At 46.2% G+C, this 21416-nt stretch overlaps 1 protein-coding gene across 10 annotated transcripts in view; it reads right to left on the bottom strand.

The window, feature by feature from the left end:
* Window positions 1-21416, bottom strand: part of EVL (Enah/Vasp-like) — a 147882-nt gene that overhangs the window by 56364 nt on the left and 70102 nt on the right. Inside the window, exon 1 of one of the 10 annotated variants that reach the window (XM_069559752.1) lies at window positions 15590-16131. The exons of 6 other annotated variants lie outside the window; for them this stretch is intronic. Coding sequence is in view for 2 of the 4 variants with exons in the window: in XM_069559750.1 (XP_069415851.1) it covers window positions 4369-4379 (11 nt within the window). In the remaining 2 variants the exon portion in view is untranslated. Of the gene's footprint in view, window positions 1-4368; window positions 4631-15589; window positions 16132-21416 lie in introns of those variants that run through there. 3 more of the 10 variants (XM_069559757.1, XM_069559750.1, XM_069559755.1) reach the window with 3 other exon arrangements.

Below are 21416 nucleotides of genomic sequence, written 5' to 3'. Positions count from 1 at the left end.
AGGGTGTGGAGAAAACGGAGCCCTCCTACACTGCCGGTGGGAACATAAATTGGTGCAGCCACTATGGAGAACAGTATGGAAATATCTCAAAAAACTAAAAACAAAGTTCCCATATGACCCAGCAATCCTACTCCTGGGCAGACATCCGAAAAAAACTATAATTAAAAAAGATACGTGCACCCCTATGTCCAGAGTAGCACTATTCACAATAGCCAAGACACGGAAACACCCTCCACGTCCACTGACAGTGGAGTGGATGAAGAAGAGGTGGTGCATAGATGCCGTGGAATATTACTGAGCCACACAGAAGGATACATAATGCCATTTGCAGCAACACAGAGGCACCTAGCGATGATCACCCTAAGTGAAGACAGGGAGAGACTGATACCATGTAATATCGCTTACATGCGGAATCTGAAATGTGACACGAATGTACTTATCCATGACACAGAGAGCAGACTCGGGCTTGCCAGCGGGGGCTGCAAGGGGCCACTGGAGGGGTGGACTGTGCTCTGGGATGGGCAGAGGCAAACTCTCCCATGTGGAATGGACAGACGAGGCCCTGCTGTGCAGCACAGGGAGCTAGACTCAGCATCCTGTGATAAGCCATACTGGGAAAGAAGATGAAAAAGAATGCATATGTGCGTGTGATCACTCTTCTGTGTGGCAGAAATTAACACAGCATTGTGAATCAGCTACACTTCAATAAAATAAGTTTTAAAAAATTACTGAGGGAGCCAAAAAGCTTCTGTTTATGGAGATTAAGTCTATCTATATTTATCGTATCTGAAATTAAACCTAAGAATTTGAAAAAACGCAAGCACACATTTCCTTGGCTGGCGCAGTGACAATGTCAACTCATGTCATAGAGCCTCTGGAAAATTCTACCGTGCACTCATGAGATGAGACTGGAAAAGGAGAATAACGTCTCAGTATTATTACAAACACAGTTTTGACTCAGAGCCCGAAGAGGGTAGGTCTTCTGAGCACATTTTGGGAACTGCTGCGCCACAGGAATGAAAATAATAAATCAGACATCACCGAGCAACACGCAGAATCTCAAATGGTGACTAAGGCCCAGTTTTGTGAGTGTGCCAATTAAAGAAAGGCTTTGGGTAAACGAGGAATAAATTCAGTGTCAAGCCCCCAAATCCTTTCTGCCATCCAAGCTGGCCGGGAGGGCCAGACTGCCAGGCCACGTGTGGCCAAGGCTGCCGGTCTCTCCTCACTCTGACGCCAGAGTCCCAGATGCCTGGACAGCTGGCTCTGCTTCTCTGGGAAGCCCGGTAGAATCCGGAACACACACTCTGACCAACTGTTGAGAGTCTGACACCCTCAGCCTGAGCCCGTCTCAAGCCTTCCCACTCTTCCTCTCGAGGCCACCCAGCTGACAGGCCAGGTGGACACAAGGGCGGCTCCAACCTCAGAGACACTTTCTAGTTCCAATATATGCCTGTGTCCCCGAGTCTGTGTGGAAAGGAAGCAGGGGTCCACAGGCTCGGGGGCCTCTGAGGGGATCTGGCCGGGCCAAGGAACGGGGCAGTACATGCATCTCCGAGGGTAAGCTTAAAGCCTGGTGACGAGACCAGGCTGAGCCCAGCTGAGCCCCTGATCACAGGCTCGGGCTGACACCTGAGTGAGTGTGTGCCATCCCGGGGCACGCGGGCAGGCGCAGACCCCACGCCCGAGCAGCTCTAGGCTGGGAGGGGAGGGGCGAAGAAAGGATGACTGCCAGCAACGTGGGCACTACAGGAGGGCTGAGGCGGCCTCTGGCCTCCGTGGTCTGACCAGTGGGAACTGGAGACGACACAGAGTAACAGAGACTAGCAGCCTTGATTCAAACTCGGATTCCGGGCAAGTTCCTTTGAGAGGTTACAGACGAGCTTGCTGCTGCTGCTGCTAAGTCACTTCAGTCGTGTCCGACTCTGTGAGACCCCTCAGCTTTTGAAAACACGAGAGGCCTGGCTTTAGATCCCACCTCTCCCAACAGTGTGCCCTGGAGCTGGTAAGCTGTTAAGCTGACTCTGCTGACCCCTGTCCTTACCAGCGAGATGGAACAGCAGCGGGAACCACAGAGGACGAGGTTAAATACAACATACATCAGACCACGTGATGAGCACAATGCCTGGCAGAGAACTGGAAACTGGGTACCACTGTTATCTTCTCTTTTAAGGGGTCAGCTGTCAAAGTCTAGCCCGGCTCTCGGGCACTTCCTGCCTCAGGACACCGAGGGAAGACAACACACTCCCAGGAGATGCTCTGGAGATCAGAACAGGACAGCAAAGTTTCAAGACGCTCTTCAGTGACCGGGCTCCACAGCCCTGCTGCAGGGGCAGCCCCGCTGACAGCCTGAGGGCCGGGGCCTCGCGGGGCGGGGGCCCCAGAAAACCTGGCCTGCGGTTTGGCTGGACCACTAACTCACTCACACAGAAGCTCTGCCCTGACTCTGGGCCTCAGTTTCCCCATCCGTGCACCTCAGAGCTGGACTAAATCAGTAGTTTTCAGATTTCAAGGTATTATCACCAGCAACAACTTTTTCCCCCCTTAAACAAACATGGAGGAATACTTAAAACAAGATAAGAGAGGGCGAATCTGGCTGACGAGGAGGCTAATGTGCCTGAAGCACCACTCCCCTGGGCGCCCTACTGCAGGTGGAGGGCCTCGAGTTGCTTGCAAGATGGAGACTTACAAGCCTGCTGCGGTTTTAACGGTTTAGGAGTGGCTCTGCTCCCTCCTCGTTTCCTTCTGATATTGTTTTCTGCCTTCAGCAGCAGACAGGATGGAGTACACTGAGCTTCCCACAGTGTAGCTTTCGGCTGATGATGACTTTGGTCCCTGTCCTCTGTGGAAGCTGACGTGCCTTTAAAGAGGCAAGTCTTGTTTGCCACAGCTCTACTCACAAATCCTGCAAAGCTCAGGGGAATGACTAAAATGATATAAAACTGGCCGCAAGGACTTCCGGGATGGTCCAGTATAAGACTCTGCGCTTTCAACGTAGGGGGCCTGGGTTCAATCCCTGGTCAGAGAACTAGATTCTACATGGCGCAACTAAAGATCCCACGTGCTGCAACGAAGACCGCAGATCCTGAATGCTGCAGCTAAGACCCGGCGCAGCCAACTAAGTAAATGTTAAAGGAAAGGAAAACCAGCTGCAAAGGAGCAGGAGAGGCCAACTGCGTCCCTGGGCTTTGTGAGCCGCTGGGCCTGGAGGAAGGGGCTCTAGGCAGCCTGGCTGAGGCCCTCAGGGTAGGGTGGGGTATGCTGCGATGGCCAAAGCTCCCCTGCTGACCAGGAGCGTCGGACGGGCCCCCTTACTGTTCTGTCCCTGTCGTAACTCCCCGCAGACCGCCTACAGAGAGCCCGCTCGGCATCCCGGGAGAACCTCCTGACATGGCTGTCCTGTGCTGGGTAGGCTCTCCTGGCCCTCAACCAGCCATGCGGCCCTGAGCAAAGCTCCAAGGCTGGTCAGAGGCCAGGCCTCCTTGCCCCCTGAACAGCAGTGATGACCCTTCCCGAGCCGACCACCCGACATGGTTGAAAGAATCAAACGAGAACACTGGTCAAACAGCAGTCTGGGAACTGAGAAGGAATCTTTAAAGGGGAAGGAGTATAACTTATGCTGAGACGAAGGGCTGCCATGAGTCGATGAAGTTCAGTGCCCCAGATCCCAGAGGATAAAGCTCTGTCTTACGATCCAGTCTCCCATGGGATCTCAGGGTGGGGGAGAATCAAGTCTGAGTCGCAATCTCACCTTCGGAAAGAGTAGCTCACAACTACCAGGGCAGGACGCGGACTGGCTGGTGCCCACACACGTGCCAAACCACCGCAGCCCAAGCCATCCGCTGCCTACACTCAGCTCCAAGGGCCTTGGGTAGGTCGGGGCTCTGCTGAGATAGCCCATGCGGTCTCCACCTGTACAAAAGGCACCCCAGTCCCTCCCTCTGTGCCCAGGATTCAGAGAACACCCCTGAGTGTTCTCAGGCCATTCTAGACAGAAGAGCACCTCTGAGCCAAACCCCAGACCCTGAGATAGCTCGGAGCCCCCCACCAACCGAGCCAGGTGTCTGACTTCTGAGGAAGTGCTTCTGCCACACACACACACACACTCATATACACACAGCGCCACTAACAGCGACTGGCAACCAGAGGCACAGGCTGGTGCGGTGGATGGACCACGGACGGAGCGGGCGGCTCCATCGTAACCGAGACTGTCTAGTGGTCATGAGTCCTCCTGCCCTCTGGCCTCGGTCTCCCTATCAGTGCAACCGGGGGACCTGGGGAGGCTGCCATGTTCCCTCGGGCTGTACACCGCTACGGCTGCAGGTCTGCTCCTGAGGTGCTCCTGTCCCCTGCGGTCCCCGTACTCACACAGTGGTCATGGCTGCAAGTCTGCAGGACAGGGAGCCCGAGGAGGTGAGTCCCGAGTTCCCGCCAGGCCAGCTGACCTGAGCGCACAGACTCTGGGAAGGCAGCAACTCAAGTTTTAGACTCTACTTGAAACCAAACAGGAAAAGGAAGCTGAACCAGAGACAAAGGGGAAACAAGCCCCAGTTGAGAACTGAAACCTAGGCAGAAAACAGAGAAACAGAGCTTGTGGCACAGAGCCCCCAGTGTGGGCGGCCCGTGTGCCAGGCTGCAGCCTCGCACTCCGGCACTTTCTGCAGGGGCCGGGCAGGTGGGCGCGGTGCAGAGAAGGCCAAGGCCCTGGCTCCCCACCTGTCCCGACTCGGGGGCCCAGCATCGATGGCTCCCTAGACGCTTTCGGAAAGGCACCTGGCCCATCCTCCAGCGTGCACACACGCCATGATGGCATTACAGCTGGGGACGGCCTCACGGTTTACTCGCTAATGAACTCCGTACTTCTGTTAGGGAGACGCTTCTCATGAATGGTGACACTTCTGTCATCGGTGGCCTGAAAGGAAAATATCTGAGGGGTGATGGAAGCCTGGCCTTGTCACTGGCTTGTTAAGGGAACCTGGGCTTGTGTTTCCTCTGCTGAAAAATGGGGTTAATCATCCTCGGTCCGCCTGTCTCCACTGGGTTCTCAGGAAGGTAAGATCCACTCCCCAGCTTTCATTCAGAACTGACTGAGAACCCTCCAAGCGTCATGCGTTGTGCCAGAAACTGGAGACAAAACACCGACCTGAATGGCAACTCTTGTCCTTGAAGGGCTTTGACTGTTGAGAAAGGAAGCGACTGACAGGTTAGCAAATTGATGTGTTAAGATGTTATTACCAATAGAGCAGAAAACAGCTGTTCCGAGTATGGTACAATAGAAAGAGTGCTTCTAACTGGAGAGCTGAGAGCAGTCAGTGAGAGCCGAGTGCCGAAAATGCATTTTCAAAGGATTTCAAAGATCCGCATCTCCCTTTAAACGCAGCTTTAGGTTGCAAACCACAAACTTTGACATATTGTGGTTTTTTTTCTTAGTTCAAAATATTTTCTATTTTACCCTGTGACTCTTTTATATACAGATTCTTGAGAAATACTTTAATTCCCAAACGTTCGGTGCTATCCTACTTCTGTTATTATTGTTTATTTCTAACTTAATACTCGGAGAAGGCAATGGCAACCCACTCCAGTGTTCTTGCCTGGAGAATCCCAGGGACGGGGGAGCCTGATGGGCTACCATCTATGGGGTCGCACAGAGTCGGACTCGACTGAGTGACTTCACTTTCACGCATTGGAGAAGGCAATGGCAACCCACTCCAGTGTTCTTGCCTGGAAAATCCCATGGACGGGGGAGCCTGGTAGGCTGCAGTCCATGGGGTCGCTGAGTCAGACTCGACTGAGCGACTTCACTTTCACTTTTCACTTTCATGCATTGGAGAAGGCAATGGCAACCCACTCCAGCATTCTTGCCTGAAGAACCCCAGGGATGGGGGAGCCTGGTAGGCTGCAGTCCATGGGGTCGCTGAGTCGGACACGACTGAGCGACTTCACTTTCACTTTTTACTTTCATGCATTGGAGAAGGAAATGGCAACCCACTCCAGTGTTCTTACCTGGAGAATCCCAGGGACGGGGGAGCCTGATGGGCTACCATCTATGGGGTCGCACAGAGTCGGACACGACTGACGTGAATCAGCAGAACTTAATTCTACTGTGGTCAAAGAACGTACACAGGAGTCTTTCTTCATTTTCCCTGTATGACTTCAATCCTTATAAATTTATGGAGGCTTGCTCAACGGCCCAGGAGGTGGTTGATCTTGGTGACCGTACTACATGCACAAGAAGGTGTGTTCTGATGTTGGGTGCAGGGGTCAAAAAACGTCCGGCAAGTGAAGGTGCTTAACAGTTTGGTTCAGATCTTATGTCCGTATTGGTCTGCTGTCACTGCTGACTATTTCTGTCTAACTGCTGTTACCAACTGCTGACACAAGAGTGTTACAACCTTCGACCCTGATTGGGGGTTTGTCTATTTCTGTCAAATGGTTTTCCTCCACGTATTTTGAAGCTCTTGTTAGGTACATTTATTTTTAAGGCTATTCTATCTTCTGGATGAATGGCCCTTTTGATCAGTATAAAATGCCCCTCTTCATTGCTGCTAACACTGTCTTTAAGGTTACTCTATCTGATATTAATGCAACCATTCAAACTTCCTTCTGCTCACTGTTTGCCTGGTATATCTTTTTCTGTCCTTATAAATTTTTTTACTGCTAAAACAAGTCACCACAAACTTATGCCTTGTAACAGCACAAATTTATTACCTTAGTTTTATAAGATAATAGTAGGCCAGCCATCTGACACTGATCTCATGGCCTCACTGGGCTTGACCAAGGTGCTGGAAAGTTCAACAGGCTCTTCTGGAGGCTCAAAAGGAGAACAATTTCCTGGCCTTTTTACAGCTTCCACCTGAAGCTTCCACCTGCACTCCTTGGCTAATGCTAAACATATATATTATGAAATAATCACCACAATCAAGCTAATGAGCATACCCACCTCTACCTGTTAATTGGAGTATTTAGTCCATTTACATTTATTGATGTGTTTGGGTAGAAGCCTATCGTTTTGCTATTTTTTCTGTTTATCTCATTTGTTTTTGGTTTCCCTGTTACTACTTTTCTGCACTCTTTCGGGTAAACTAAACACTCTTTAAAACTCCATTTTAACTTTTCTATACTGTTGACTTTTTTAGCTATTCCTCTTCACATTATTTTTTAGAGATCTTTCTAGGCATTTAAATATACATTCTTAACTTTGCACAGTATATTTAGAATTAATATTACACTATTGTAAAACATAAGAACTTTACAGAGTGCATAAATCCACTCCCATCCTTAATGGTATAGTTCAGTCGCTCAGTTGTGTCCGACTCTTTGTGACCCCATGGACTGCAGCACGCCAGGACTCCCTGTCCATCACCAACTCCTGGAGTCCACCCAAATCCATGTCCATTAAGTCAGTGATGCCATCCAACTGTCTCAGTACAATGTCATATGTGCCTGTCTTTTTTAAATACGAAAGTCTTTTATAGTTCAGTTCAGTTCAGTGGCTCAGTCGTGTCCGACTCTTTGCAACCCCATGAATCGCAGCACGCCAGGCCTCCCTGTCCATCACCATCTCCCGGAGTTCACTCAGACTCACGTCTATCAAGTCTGTGATGCCATCCAGCCATCTCATTCTCTGTCGTCCCCTTCTCCTCCTGCCCCTAATCCTTCCCAGCATCAGAGTCTTTTCTAATGAGTCAACTCTTCGCATGAGGTGACCCAAGTACTGGATTTTCAGCTTTAGCATCATTCCTTCCAAAGTAATCCCCAGGGCTGATCTCCTTCAGAAAGGACTGGCTGGATCTCCTTGGAGTCCAAGGGACTCTCAAGAGTCTTCTCCAACACCACAGTTCAAAAGCCATCAATTCTTCGGCCCTCAGCCTTCTTCACAGTCCAACTTTCACATCCATACATGACCAAAGGAAAAACCATAGCCTTGACTAGACGGACCTTAGTCGGCAAAGTAATGTCTCTGCTTTTGAATATGCTGTCTAGGTTGGTCATAACTTTTCTTCCAAGGAGTAAGTGTGTTTTAATTTCATGGCTGCAATCACCATCTGCAGTGATTTTGGAGCCCCCCAAAATAAAGTCTGACCCTGTTTACACTGTTTCTCCATCTATTTCCCATGAAGTGATGGGACTGGACGCCATGATCTTCATTTTCTGAATGTTGAACTTTAGGCCAACTTTTTCACTCTCCACTTTCACTTTCATCAAGAGGCTTTTTAGTTCCTCTTCACTTTCTGCCATAAGGGTGGTGTCATCTGCACATCTGAGGTTATTGATATTTCTCCTGGCAGTCTTGATTGTAGCTTGTGTTTCTTCCAGTCTGGCGTTTCATTTTTCTTCAGACTGAGGAACTGCAATTAGCATTTCTTATACATCAGGGATGCTGGCAATAAAATCTCTTACCCTTCTTTTATTGGAATATCTTTGTTTTGCTTAACATACTCAAAGGTATTTTTTTTTTCTGAATAGAGAATGTTGAGTTTTTTTTTTTTTTCCTATCAGCACCTCAAAAATGTTCTACTGTCTGCTGGCATCCACAGCATCTGACGGAAGTCAGCCATCATTCCCATCATCATCCTCTCTACGTAATCCTTCTTCTGGCCACCTTTAATATTTTCTCTCTTTCTTTGGTTTCCAGCAGTTGTGACCGTGATGGCCTCCGGCGTGGTTCTCTTTATATTTATCCTGCTAGGGTTTACTGGAATTCTTGGATGTTTAAGTTCAGGCTTTTCACCAAACATGGGACATTTTGATAATTATTTCTTTAAACAATTTTTTCCTGTCCCATTGTTCCCTTTTCCCTCCAGAATTCTGATTCTACATATGTAGACCTCTTTTACTATCTCACAAGTCACCAAGGCTGCTAATTTTTTTCAGTACTATTTTCCTGTTTCTTAGATTAGATGATTCCTATTGGTTCATTTCCAAGTCCACCAACACTTCCTGGTGCTGTCTCTGATCCACCTGTAATCTAGCCCAGTGAATTTTCCAGCTGGGCCACACAGCTTGCGGAGTCTCAGTCCCCTAACTAGGGACTGAATCCGTGCCCCCTGCTGCGGGAGCATGCAGTCCCAACTACTCGACCACCAGGGAATATTCCATCATCCAGTGAATTTTAAACCTTTATTTCTAGGGCTATAGTTTCCATTTGGCAAATTTTTAATAATTTCCATTTCTCTTTCACCATCTGTTTGGTCTTTTTATCCATCATTCCCTTTAAGTCTTTGAACATATTTTTATACCAGCAACTTTGAAGTACTTGTCTGCTAGTTCCAACTTCAGAGCCACCTGTCTACTGATTTTTCCCCTTATGTATATAGGTCACATCTTCTGACTGTACGTCCAGGAATTTATACATCTGACACTGTTATGATACACTCAGAGTCTGGATTATGGTGTCTTCCTTTAAAGGTACTGAGCTTGTCTCGGCTCTTAGGTCAATTATTGGCAGGTCCTTTCCATGCTCTCAAGCTTGGATTAATTCTTTCTCAGGTTCTGGTTCCACTCTGAATTCAGTCCTAGGGTGTGTCCCTTTCTCAAGGGCATAGTCCTTATTCCTAAAGCGCAGCTGTTCTGGGGTCTCACCTGAATGCCGAGGTGCTCAGTGAGGTCTCTTCATTTAGGCTGACAGGCATCTCCAGCATCTCCCAGCACTGCCTGACCTTGGACATCATTCAGCTCCCAGCCCTACAGAAGGCCATCTGTGTGGAGTCTCATGGAGAGTCTCACTCTACTCATTCACAGCAGCCCTCAGCCAGCAACCTGAAGTGAATCCCTACACAAAACTCAAGCTGGCTTCCGCTTCCCTATTTCCTTGCCCTTGCAATGTCCAGCTATTTCAGAAGCTTGGAATCCCAACATCTGACTGCTGAGCTCACTAAGATCAACTTTTAGCTTGGGTTCCACCATTCTGTGCCAGGACCAGAAGCAAACTGCAGGTAGAAAGCTAGACCAATGGTGGGGCTTATCACAGGGGCATCTCCACTCAGAGTACTGTGCTGCCTGTTCAGTGCTTGAAAACTGTTAAGAATTTAGTATTTCGGATGAGTTTCAATATCCTCCATCTATTCAGGAATCTTGAATGCTTTGTTCAGTTTCATAGTTGTTTCTGTCAAGATGACAAGTCTATAACAATTACTCTGTCACAGCCAGAAGCAGAAGTTCATTATGATTATTAAAGTATCAACGGGCACTATTTTTCATTTCCTGAGCATTTCCTAAAGATACCAGTCTGAGTTTAAAGATCATTATTATGGAAATGTGCCTTTTACTTTCATCCTTCATTTCATCTGCCCTCCAAACATGTTTCTACTCTCTTTTTTTGGCTTCAATAAATAGGTTAACAGGTAAGAGTGAATTTTGGGGGGCATTAAAAAAAAAAACCCTCTACTATCTGGCTTTAATACAGCACTTGAGTGGAAGAATTCTGAGATGGAGCAAGGAACGTGGAAAGATCTATGGCCAGAGGTTTTGAGATACGGAGTCTAGCCCATGCTTCATTACTGGCATGCTGTTTGTCCTTAGGCATTCTCTTCCTCCATGTTTGACCTAGCTGCCTCATGTTCAACTATGGGTTGCAGGTGCAGCACCAGTTTGTAAGTCGACTGTGTCAGGGAAATAGAAAATGTTGGAAAAGTAGGATAGGGGCTGTTGACACTTGAAGAGCAATTTAGTGAGACAGTTAAAAAAATGTTCTGTTTAAGGAAGCACCTTATAATGTCTTACTACGAATTGAGTTCAGCATCTAGTAAGCTGTTCTGAATATACTAGGTACAGGGTAGATGCTGACTGCATCAATAAATATACCAATAAAGAAATGAAGCCAAGGGGCACCAAATCTCACATAGGATATTAAATTAAATGCTAAGGCACGGCTCTTGATCATGCTCAATAAATGACAACTATACTGACTTGAATTGAAAGAGGTATTTTCCACGTGGCTAGATCCCAAAAGGAAGCAGAATGGTTGAAAATAAATTAGGGAGCTATACTAAAAGATAGCTTACTTGGGAAATGTAGTTAAGATCCAGTCGCCATGAGGCTTAAGTCACCGGTTGATTTTAGTTTCCTTTTCTCTAAACAGACTAATCTCTCTTCTACTTAGTCTTGGTGGGATATTTGAGCATAAAAGCATCTTTGTTTATATAATCATGCTTATATAATACTGGCTTTTCATGAGAATTTGTGTTAAAAAGAAGGCAGAGTGTTCTGAGTAGAAGGTCCTTCTGAGTAGAAGATCCGTGTGTTCTAGGAGCAGAGAAAAAGAGGACAGAGAAATGACTACACAGAATTAGTGACCATCACTGGTTCCCTTCTCCTTCATTTCTTTATTCATATATTTATTCATGAGCTCAACATCTACCCTGCACCGACTATACCCTGAACAGCGTTACTAGGTGCTGAGCTCAATTCGCAGTAACACATTATAGGGTGCTTCCTTAAACAGAATTTCATAACTGTCTCACTGATTTACTCTTCAAGTGTCCAGAGCAATTAGCAAGCTTCATGACCAACTGCAGTCAGACTTTTGTCCTCTAAGACCCAATTTACATACTGCCTCTTCAAGGAGGCACTTAGTGGCCCCCACACCCCCAGAAAAAGTCATTCCTGCTGCTGTGTTTCTTCAGCACTTAACAACATTATCAGTTCAGTTGTCATAGATGACTTCCTTTAGGTAGGAGCTACCATGTTTTATTCATCCGTTATAACCACCTGTGCCCAGCATAATTCTTGGTACATAGTGGGTGTTCAGAACTGTTCTCCTGCAGAGACTGGGATTAAAAAGATACGAACTATTGGTGGTACAGAGAGGATATAGATACGGTCTTGCTTTTCAAACCTAAGCATTTGGAAAGGGAAGAGATGGGCTTTGTCCATATTATTATCGTGATCTCCCCGAGGAACTTCCATCTCAACTAAAGTGAAAGCGTTAGTCGCTCAGTTGTGTTTGACTCTTTTCGACCCCAAGGACTGTACCTCTGTCCGTGGAAATCTCCAGGCAAGAATACTGGAGTGGGTTGCCATTCCCTTCTACAGAGGGTCTTCCTGACCTAGGGATCAAACTTGGGTCTCCACATTGCAGCAGATTCTTTACTATCTGAGCCACCAGGGGAGCTTATCTCAACTAAGCTCCTGCCCAAACTCATATGCAGCACAAACCCACACAGGACTAGCGGGGCAACTGAACGTTCCGAGAAAACAATGAACTCACAGGGAGAACCGTAGTACCTCTAAGAAGTACAAGCACTACAGAACAAAGATTTAAAAGAAAGGCGTCATTTAAACGACGAAAACTGTGACACACACTAAGAAATACATATTTCCTCTTTGTCCCTGTCTCTGGCTCTGAGGTCTCCAAACGCTTGGAATTTCCAAAGTATAAGAGCAAGGGAAGCATTCCTTGTTTTAATACTTGGTCTTTTAGTCTTCACTTCCTGAAATAGCTTTGTGTGAAAACTATAAAAGTGAACCGTGTCTTTTGTTATTGATAACAAGCACCTTTCAACCACCCGAGTTTATGTTAATGAAGTGACTTTTGGAAATCCCCTAAGGGAACCCCCTTAGGTTGTAATTTACAATCCAAAGCCTCTGCTTCCAAGAAGGTTGAGTTCAGTAATCATTGGCTACGCTGTACTCAATCACGCCTATTTAACGGAGCCTCCATAAAATCCCCAAAGGGCAGCGTCTGGAGAGCTTCCAGGTTGGTGAAGAGAATGCATCCAGAGCTGGCAGGGCAAGACAACCTCAACACGAGGACAGAAGCCCCTGTGCTCAGGACCATTCTGGACTCTGCCTTTTATATCTTTACATCTGACTTCATCTGTATCCTTTCATCTCCTTTGTAATAAACTGGTTTCCTGAGTTCTATAAGCTCTTCCAAGCAAATTAATTGAACCCCACCAAAGAGGGTATGGGAGCCTCCCATTAATAGCCAGTTGGTGGGAAGCCCAGGTAATAACCTGGATTTGTGACTGATATCTGAAGCAAAGGTGGGGGTGGGCTGGGTGGTGACAGCCTTGTGGGACAGAGCCCTTAGCCTACGGGATCTGACGCTATCTCCAGATCATTGCAGGACACCCAGTTAGTGTCGCGGAAATGCTTCACGTGTGAAAACCTCACACATCTGGGGTCAGAAGTGAAGCAATGGCGGTCTACAAATAACAAATGTTGGACAGGGTGTGGAATAAAGAGAAGCCTCCTACACTTGGTGGAAATTCAAACTGGTGCAGCCACCATGGAGGACTGCATGGAGCTTCCTTAGAAAATTAGAGTTACAAAAAAAAAAAAAGAAAAGAAAATTAGAGTTACCAATATGACATGTGATCCGGCAATCCCACTCCTTGGCATGTATCTGGAGAAAACTCTAAGTTGAAAAAATACATGCACCTCAGTGTTCAAAGCAGCACTATTTACAGTAGGCAAGACATGGAAGCAACCTAAGTGTTCATCAACAGATGAACAGATGAAGAACATGTGGCCCATATACACAATGAACCCTGCTGCTGCCGCCGCCGCTCAGGTGCAATGGAACCCTGCTGCTGCTGCCGCCACGGCTCAGGTGCTTCAGTCGTGTCCGACTCAGTGCGACCCCAGAGACGGCAGCCCACCAGGCTCCCCCATCCCTGGGATCCTCCAGGCAAGAACACTGGAGTGGGTTGCCATTTCCTTCTCCAATGCATGAAAGTGAAAGGGAAGTCTCTCAGTCACATCTGACGTCTGACTCTTAGTGACCCCATGGACTGCAGCCCACCAGGCTCCTCCGTCCATGGGATTTTGCAGGCAAGAGTACTGGAGTGGGGTGCCATTGCCTTCTCCAACAATGGAATACTACTCGGCCATAAGAAAGAATGAACTAATGTCATTTGCAGCAACATGGTTGGACCTAGAGATTATCCTACTGTGTGAAGTAAGTCAGTAAGTCCTCTGTGTGATGTCATTTACATGTGGAATCTAAACCATGACACAGATCAATTTATTTAGGAAACGGAAACAGACTCACAGACACCAAAAATAAACTTATGGCTACCAAAAGGGAAAGGGAAAGAGAGGGGAGGGGTAAATTAGGAGTTTGGGATTAAGAGATACAAAATAGATAAACAATAAGGTCCTATATAGCACAGGGAACTATGTACTCTGTATCTTGTAATAAATTATAACGGAAAATGATCTGAAAAAAAAAAACCTCCCACACATACATATTTATATATTTTTATAGAACTGAATCACTTTGCTTTACACCAGAAACTAACATGGCATTGTAAATAAACTATACTTAATAAAAATAAATAAAAATTTAAAAAGTGAAGCAGTGTTGTAGTAGAGTAGTGTGATAGTAAATGAAACACACAGAAGCTTTTCTTATGGACAAACTATACCATGGGAAACACTTTGAAAATTTAACCAGCATAATTATACCATTGGAGATATAAGGGAAGATCCAATTATAAGGTGGGAATAAGCTGTGAGAAAGAAGAACCAAGTAATTTTTTAGTGTAAAAATATAACTGTTGAAATAAAGAACTCAATGAGCAGCCTCAGTGGAAGAGCTGACAAGAGATGAAAAACACAAAATCAGGTCACACAACTGACCTGGGCTCCCCTGGTGGCTTAGATGGTAAAGAATCTGCCTGCAGTGTGGGAGACCCGGGCTGGGAAGATCCGCTGGAGAAGCAAATGGCGGCCCGCTCCACAACTCCTGCCTGGAGAATCCCAGGGACAGAGGAGCCTGGCGGGCTGCAGTGCAGGGCGCCGCAAAGAGTCGGACACGAATGAGCAACGGACACGACACAACAGAAGGCCCATCAGGAAGGAAGAGCAAGGAAAGGAGAGAAATACCAACTCCTGTGAGAGAAGGGAAGAGAAAGAGATGAAACATCTGGAGAAACAATGACGGAATCTCTCAGAATCTAAGAAAGACCTAACAGCTTAGACTGAAAAGGCTCACAGGGTGACAAACAGAATCGATTAATGAAACACGTAAGTGTGCACGTCCACGCACCCAGACTATAATATTTACAAACATCAGACACAGAGAAAACTCTAAAAAGCTTCCAAGGGTAAAATCAGATCACCAATAGAAAAATGAAAGTCAGACCAGACTTCTACATCCTAGCTGCAAAAAGACAATAGAATGTTATCTTCAGAATTCTAGTGGGAAAACCTTCGATACTTGCATTTCATACCAAACTAATTATTTAAATATGAGGGGGAAATGCATTTTCAGGTACAGCTCTTACTTTGAAAAACTTTTACTGGATATATTTAAGCACAAAAGAACATTTATGAAGGAAGAAATAACTAGTTACAAAAAAGCGGGAGCATATAATTTAACACTGTTCAGCCATAAAAAGGAGGTAGGTACTGATACACGCCGCAGCATAGGTAAGCCTTGAAATCATTACGATAAGTGAAGGAAGCCAGATATGAAGGCCACACACTGTATGATTCCATTTAAACAAGAAACGTAGAATTCAGAGAGAGACAGGACACAGATCACCACCGTCACACTGGTGCTAATTTGTGTATGGATCTTAATCCATAAAGGTGACTGAGTGGCAGCAGTGCCACTGAAAGAAAAGTTAATGTTACTCACCGTCCCCCTGAAACAAAAGGTCTGTGCTGCAGAGGCGCCAGTGCTGGTCCGCAGGCAGGAAGGAGAGAGCGGAAGGCCAGGGGCTGCAGCCTTTCTCGGAATTTCCGTGGGGAAAGCAGGGCGGAATAAACAGACTAGGATTGGCTGGTTTGAATAATTCCAGCAGGCTGTGGGGCCCGGAGAAGCTTTAGGGCAGGAGGAAATACTGGCTTGGTATGTGAGCCAGACAGAGAAGGTTAAGAGTATGGACTGCAGACTGGCTGGTGTGTTTACGAAAAGTGAACTCACCAACAGATTTACTGTCTACAGTAAATTTACTGCCCTGGGAAAGGCAGTCTCTCCTCAACCAGCAAGAGCCCCCAAAGATGGCAAAACATTAAAAAAAAAAAACCCACTAAAAATATAATGAATATGGGGGGGATGGTAGGGAGGTATGGGAAGAGATGACTTAATAAGCATGGAGTTTTCTTTTGAAGTGATATAAAAAGGTTTTGAAACGACAGAGTAACGATGGTTGCACAGTGTTGTCAAAAAATATCACTGAACTGCAAACTGCAAAATGATTTAAATGGTTAGAAAAATGGGCGGGGCGTGGGGCAAAAATCTGATAAAGTTTCTTACAGCCAGAGGTTTAATTATGCTTGAGTAAGCAATGATAGTCAGAAACCATTTTTTAAGGGAGTGCATTTCTAACTCTGAACAAAAGTTCCTTGTGTGTGTGTTGGGGGGGCGGGGGGGGGGCGGTGTTACTCTACGAGGAAGAGAGGTCAGAGCACACTGGAGACCCAGGGAAGCCAGACCCTGACCAGACTCCAAACACTGATGATGAAAAAGATGAGTGAGCACGGGCACAGTGAGCTAGGAGGAGCAGCTAGGAGAGTGAAAAGAGTCTTCAGTTTTCAACTCAATTTAAGAAAATTCAGCCTGTATATCAGAATGGGGATGGCGGTGGGAGGGGGGAAAAAAACAAGGAAAAAAAAAGTGTTAAAAATAGAAAATACAGACTAAGAAGAAATATGTGTATTATTCTAGTCCCCCAGTTTTTCTGCTTATGTACCCTCTAGAAATATTTAGAAAAATTATATACCCTGCTGCATATTTTTAAGGCAACATCTATAATTTTTCATGGTGAGCCAAGGACGAGAGAGCAGATAAAGCCAAGGAGGGTCTGGGAACACAGGGGCAGAAAGCCCAGACCCTTATCATCCCTCCCGCCCCCAAGTTGTGACTGTCAATGGAATAGTATAACCCGTTCCCCCTCCCACCCCAGAGGGAGAAGGCACCTGCCCTACCCTTCCCCTACCCAGTGTACATGAGGCATTCAACCAGCAAACGACTCGCAAGACCCCTAGCCCATTCCTTGTTCCCTGGGGACCCCTGGTCAGCGTCGGTTCTCCCTTGAGCTGGCCCGCTGTTCTAACAGCGTCTCCCACTCTGCTGCTGCTGCTGCTAAGTCACTTCAGTCGTGTCCAACTCTGTGTGACCCCATAGACGGCAGTCCACCAGGCTCCCCTGTTCCTGGGATTCTCCAGGCAAGAACACTGGAGTGGGTTGCCATTTCCTTCTCCAATGCATGAAAGCGAAAAGTGAAAGGGAAGTCGCTCAGGCGTGTCCGACCCTCAGCGACCCCATGGACTGCAGCCTTCCAGGCTCCTCCATCTTGGGATTTTCCAGGCAGGAGTACTGGAGTGGGGTGCCATTGCCTTCTCTGCTCCCACTCTAATAAACTTTATTTCCCTCTCATTCTGTCTCATGTCTGGAAATTCTTTTCCAACCTGCACTCGGACCACGACAGGAAGTTCAGATGATTGCAAACGATTTAATACTTACAAACATCATACATGGTATGCATGGATTAAATATGCTAATATTTATAAATGCAACTTAAGATGTGAGCTTAAGTTCTTTCAGTTTATGAAAAAGGTCTGCCCTAAAACTTCACTGGTAGAGCCTGTCTGCTCTGTCAAACTGTCCAGCCACATTAGTTTCACTTTCTACTCAGAAAAAACCTAATTTTCCAACTCTAACATGCTTATCCACACCACAGTGAGAAAATTCTTATTTTTAGAACAGACAACTAGACAGGTAGGGGCGCGGCCCTCTGCACAAAACCGGCAGCCTGGATGAAACAAGAGCTGCCCCCTTCGCTATTTCCTGCAGATGCTGTCTTTACTTGGCTCATGGAGGCTCCTTCAGGACCAACGCATTCTCAAATTACTCCTGTTTGGTCCACTGAAGGTTACTGTATCCTGCAGCAAGGGATCTTCGTAAGATTTGGCAAGGGCAAACGAGATGCCTGCCTCTCTCCACGCAGTGAGAAAAGTGGGACCTCGAGGGGTCACGTGACGAAGGGAAGCCAGCACACCCCAGACACATGGAACCGGGAGCTCCGGAAACTGACCCCCTTCAGGCTACCTCTGCCAGTGCAGCTCTGGGAAGGACCGATACCCCCCAAGAATGACCGTGCCCCAGTCTGAAAACGGCTGCGCTAACAATCATGGCCTACTGTAAAGGGGTTGAAATCAATGGTCAACAGACAGGGAATATAACACGTTGGAATGGACCAAAAAAAAAAAAAAAAGAACCCGAGTTATCCAATCAACACAAGCCAGTTAAAACAAAAGGACACTTTGGGACTGAAAATAAATGAAAAGTTATAAGGCAAATACAAATAAAAAGAACACTTGTTAGCAATTTTAATATCAAACAACAATTTAAGGAGAAAAAGCATGATGAGGGATCCAAGGGAATATTAAACACGAAAAAAATAATCGTGAGTACAAACGAATGTAGTTTCAACTACGTAATGGAAAAATGATGGGGAGAAATAATTAAATAAACCATCCCAGGGAAATTTTAGAAATATATGATTTACTAGATCTTTCTTAAAACAGACAGATACAAAGTAAAAAAAAAGTGGGAGGCATTAGTTCTCCACTCAGATATTCCTTGCTTTAAAGTTCTGTTTATTTCAAGTTAGAAAACTCAAAACCACAGAAAGATACCAAAGCTCAATTAAGGCCCCGCCCCTCTCCTCTCCTTCGGTCCGCTCTCCCCAGAATGTCTGTATGCAGTCAGTTCAGTCCAGTCGCTCAGTAGTGACTCTTTGCGACCCCATGGACCGCGGCATGCCAGGCCTCCCTGTCCATCACCAACTTTCAGAGCCTACTCAAACTCATGTCCACTGAGTCAGTGATGCCATCCAACCATCTCATCCTCTGTTGTCCCCTTCTCCTCCTGCCCTCAATCTTGTCCAGCATCAGGGTCTTTTCCAGTGAGTCAGTTCTTCGCATGAGGTGGCCAAAGGATTGGAGTTTCAGCATCATCAGTCCTTCCAAAGAATATTAAGGACTGATCTCCTTTAGGATGGACTGGTTGGATCTCCTTGCAGTCCAAGGGACTCTCAAGAGTCTTCTCCAACACCACAGTTCAAAAGCATCAATTCTTCGGTGCTCAGCTTTCTTTATAGTCCAACTCTCACATCCATACATGACTGCTAGAAAAACCATAGCCTTGACTAGACAGACCTTTGTTGGCAAAGTAATGTCTCTGTTTTTTAATATTTTGGAGCCCCCCAAAATAAAGTCAGTCACTGTTTCCACTGTTTCCCCATCTATTTGCCACGAAATGATGGGACCAGATGCCATGATCTTAGTTTTCTGAATGTTGAGCTTTAAGTCAACTTTTTCACTCTCTTCTTTCACTTTCAGCAAGAGGCTCTTTAGTTCTTCTTCACTTTCTCCCATAAGGGTGGTGTTATCTGCATGCTGCTGCTGCTGCTGCTGCTAAGTCGCTTCACAGCTGAGGTTATTGATATTTTTCCCGGCAATCTTGACTCCAGCTTGTGCTTCATCCAGCCCAGCGTTTCTCATGATGTACTCTGCATAGAAGTTAAAGAAGCAGGGTGACAATATACAGCCTTGACGTACTCCTTTTCCTATTTGGAACCAGTCTGTTGTTCCATGTCCAGTTCCAACTGTTGCTTCCTGACCTGCATACAGGTTTCTCAGGAGGCAGGTCAGGTGGTCTGGTATTCCCCTCTCTTTCAGAATTTTCCACAGTTTATTGTGATCCACACAATCAAAGGCTTTGGCATAGTTAATAAAGCAGAAATAGATGTTTTTCTGGAACTCTCTTGCTTTTTCCATGATCCAGCAGATGTTGGCAATTTGATCTCTGGTTCCTCTGCCTTTTCTAAAACCAGCTTGAACATCTGGAATTTCATGGTTCATGTACTACTGAAGCCTGGCTTGGAGAATTTTGAGCATGACTTTACTAGCGTGTGAGATGAGTGCAATTGTGTGGTAGTTTGAGCATTCTTTGGCACTGCCTTTCCAGTCCTGTGGACACTGCTGAGTTTTCCAAATTTGCTGACATGCTGAGTGCAGCACGTTCACAGCATCATCTTTTAGGACTCAAAATAGCTCAACTGGAATTCCATCACCTCACAAACCTCACTTATCACATTGATGCCTCCGCTACACCTCTGTCCCCTTGAGGGGAGGGACGAGAGGAAGTGCTGCTTCTTGCATGGACTTGTGTAATTCAACATCTCCAAGAGTGACACATGGACAACGTGCGGGCACCCTGCAAACATCAGGCTAGGAGAGAGAAGCACACATTACAAGTTTCCATTTACTGAAATGCTCGGCTTAGGCAGATCCACAGAGACAGCGGTAGCTCGGTGGTTGCTGGGGGAAGAGACTGGGGGGAAATGGAAAGGACGGCTAAGCGGTACAGAGTTTCTCTTTTGGTGACAAAAATATTCCAAAATTCACTGCAGTAACATCGGCAAAACAGAATATATTAAAGTGTACTGAACAGCACACTTTAACTGGACGAATTTAATGGTATGTAAATTATGTCTGAATAAAGCTATGATTTAAAAAATATCCCCAATATAGCAACTGCAATGCTTCCAAATGGGTTGGTTATGAATTGGTGGGACTTGGAGGCTGTTGAGGAAAATCACCTCACCATTTTGGCTCACATCAGAAATAATCCCAGTAGAAAGGACCTCTTTCTCGACAACTCTCAAGTTATGTCAGCCTTTTAGAGAATGAAATGAAAATAGAACGAAATAGGATTTCTGACTAAAAAGGCCTTCCCGGAATCCAGCTGTTGCAGTGTACGTGCTCTGGGACTTCAAGGCAATGTCCATGAACTTGAATTATGCTCAGGCTTTAAGGGAAGTCTAGGAACTTGGCCCAAGAACATTTAACTTCTCAAGCTGTAAGTTGAGTATCTGTATGTTTCCAAGCCTTCTGCCTCCTTTCAGTGACACCCAACGGCTTTAACAAGCATTTGAAGATAAAAGGACAATTAGCTAGTTATGGAGAAGGCAATGGCACCCAACTCCAGTACCCTTGCCTGGAAAATCCCATGGATGGAGGAGGAGCCTGGTAGGCTGCAGTCCATGGGGTTGCTAAGAATCGGACATGCCTGAGCGACTTCCCTTTCACTTTTCACTTGCATGCATTGGAGAAGGAAATGGCAACCCACTCCAATGTTCTTGCCTGGAGAATCCCAGGGACGGGGGAGCCTGGTGGGCTGTTGTCTATGAGGTCACACAGAGTCGGATACGACTGAAGTGACTTAGCAGCAGCAGCAGCAGCAGCAGCTAGTTATGGTTAATTAGTAATCATAACTATAAATCCAAAGGAGCAGGATACTGAGAAACCATTTTTCATCATTCCAACTCCCGGTGCTTTTTGTCTGTTCCTCAGAACTCGTTTTGCTTTGGTTTTGATTTTTACTTCATTTGGAATGAGCTTAATGCCTGTCTGGATATGAGTAACCATCACCACAACCAGACTGAGTTCCCGTA

The sequence above is a fragment of the Ovis canadensis genome, chromosome 18 (genome assembly GCF_042477335.2).
Source record: "Ovis canadensis isolate MfBH-ARS-UI-01 breed Bighorn chromosome 18, ARS-UI_OviCan_v2, whole genome shotgun sequence".
Taxonomy (NCBI): domain Eukaryota; kingdom Metazoa; phylum Chordata; class Mammalia; order Artiodactyla; family Bovidae; genus Ovis; species Ovis canadensis.
Note: the sequence above shows the minus strand (reverse complement) of the source record. Positions and strands in the feature narration are given on the sequence as shown.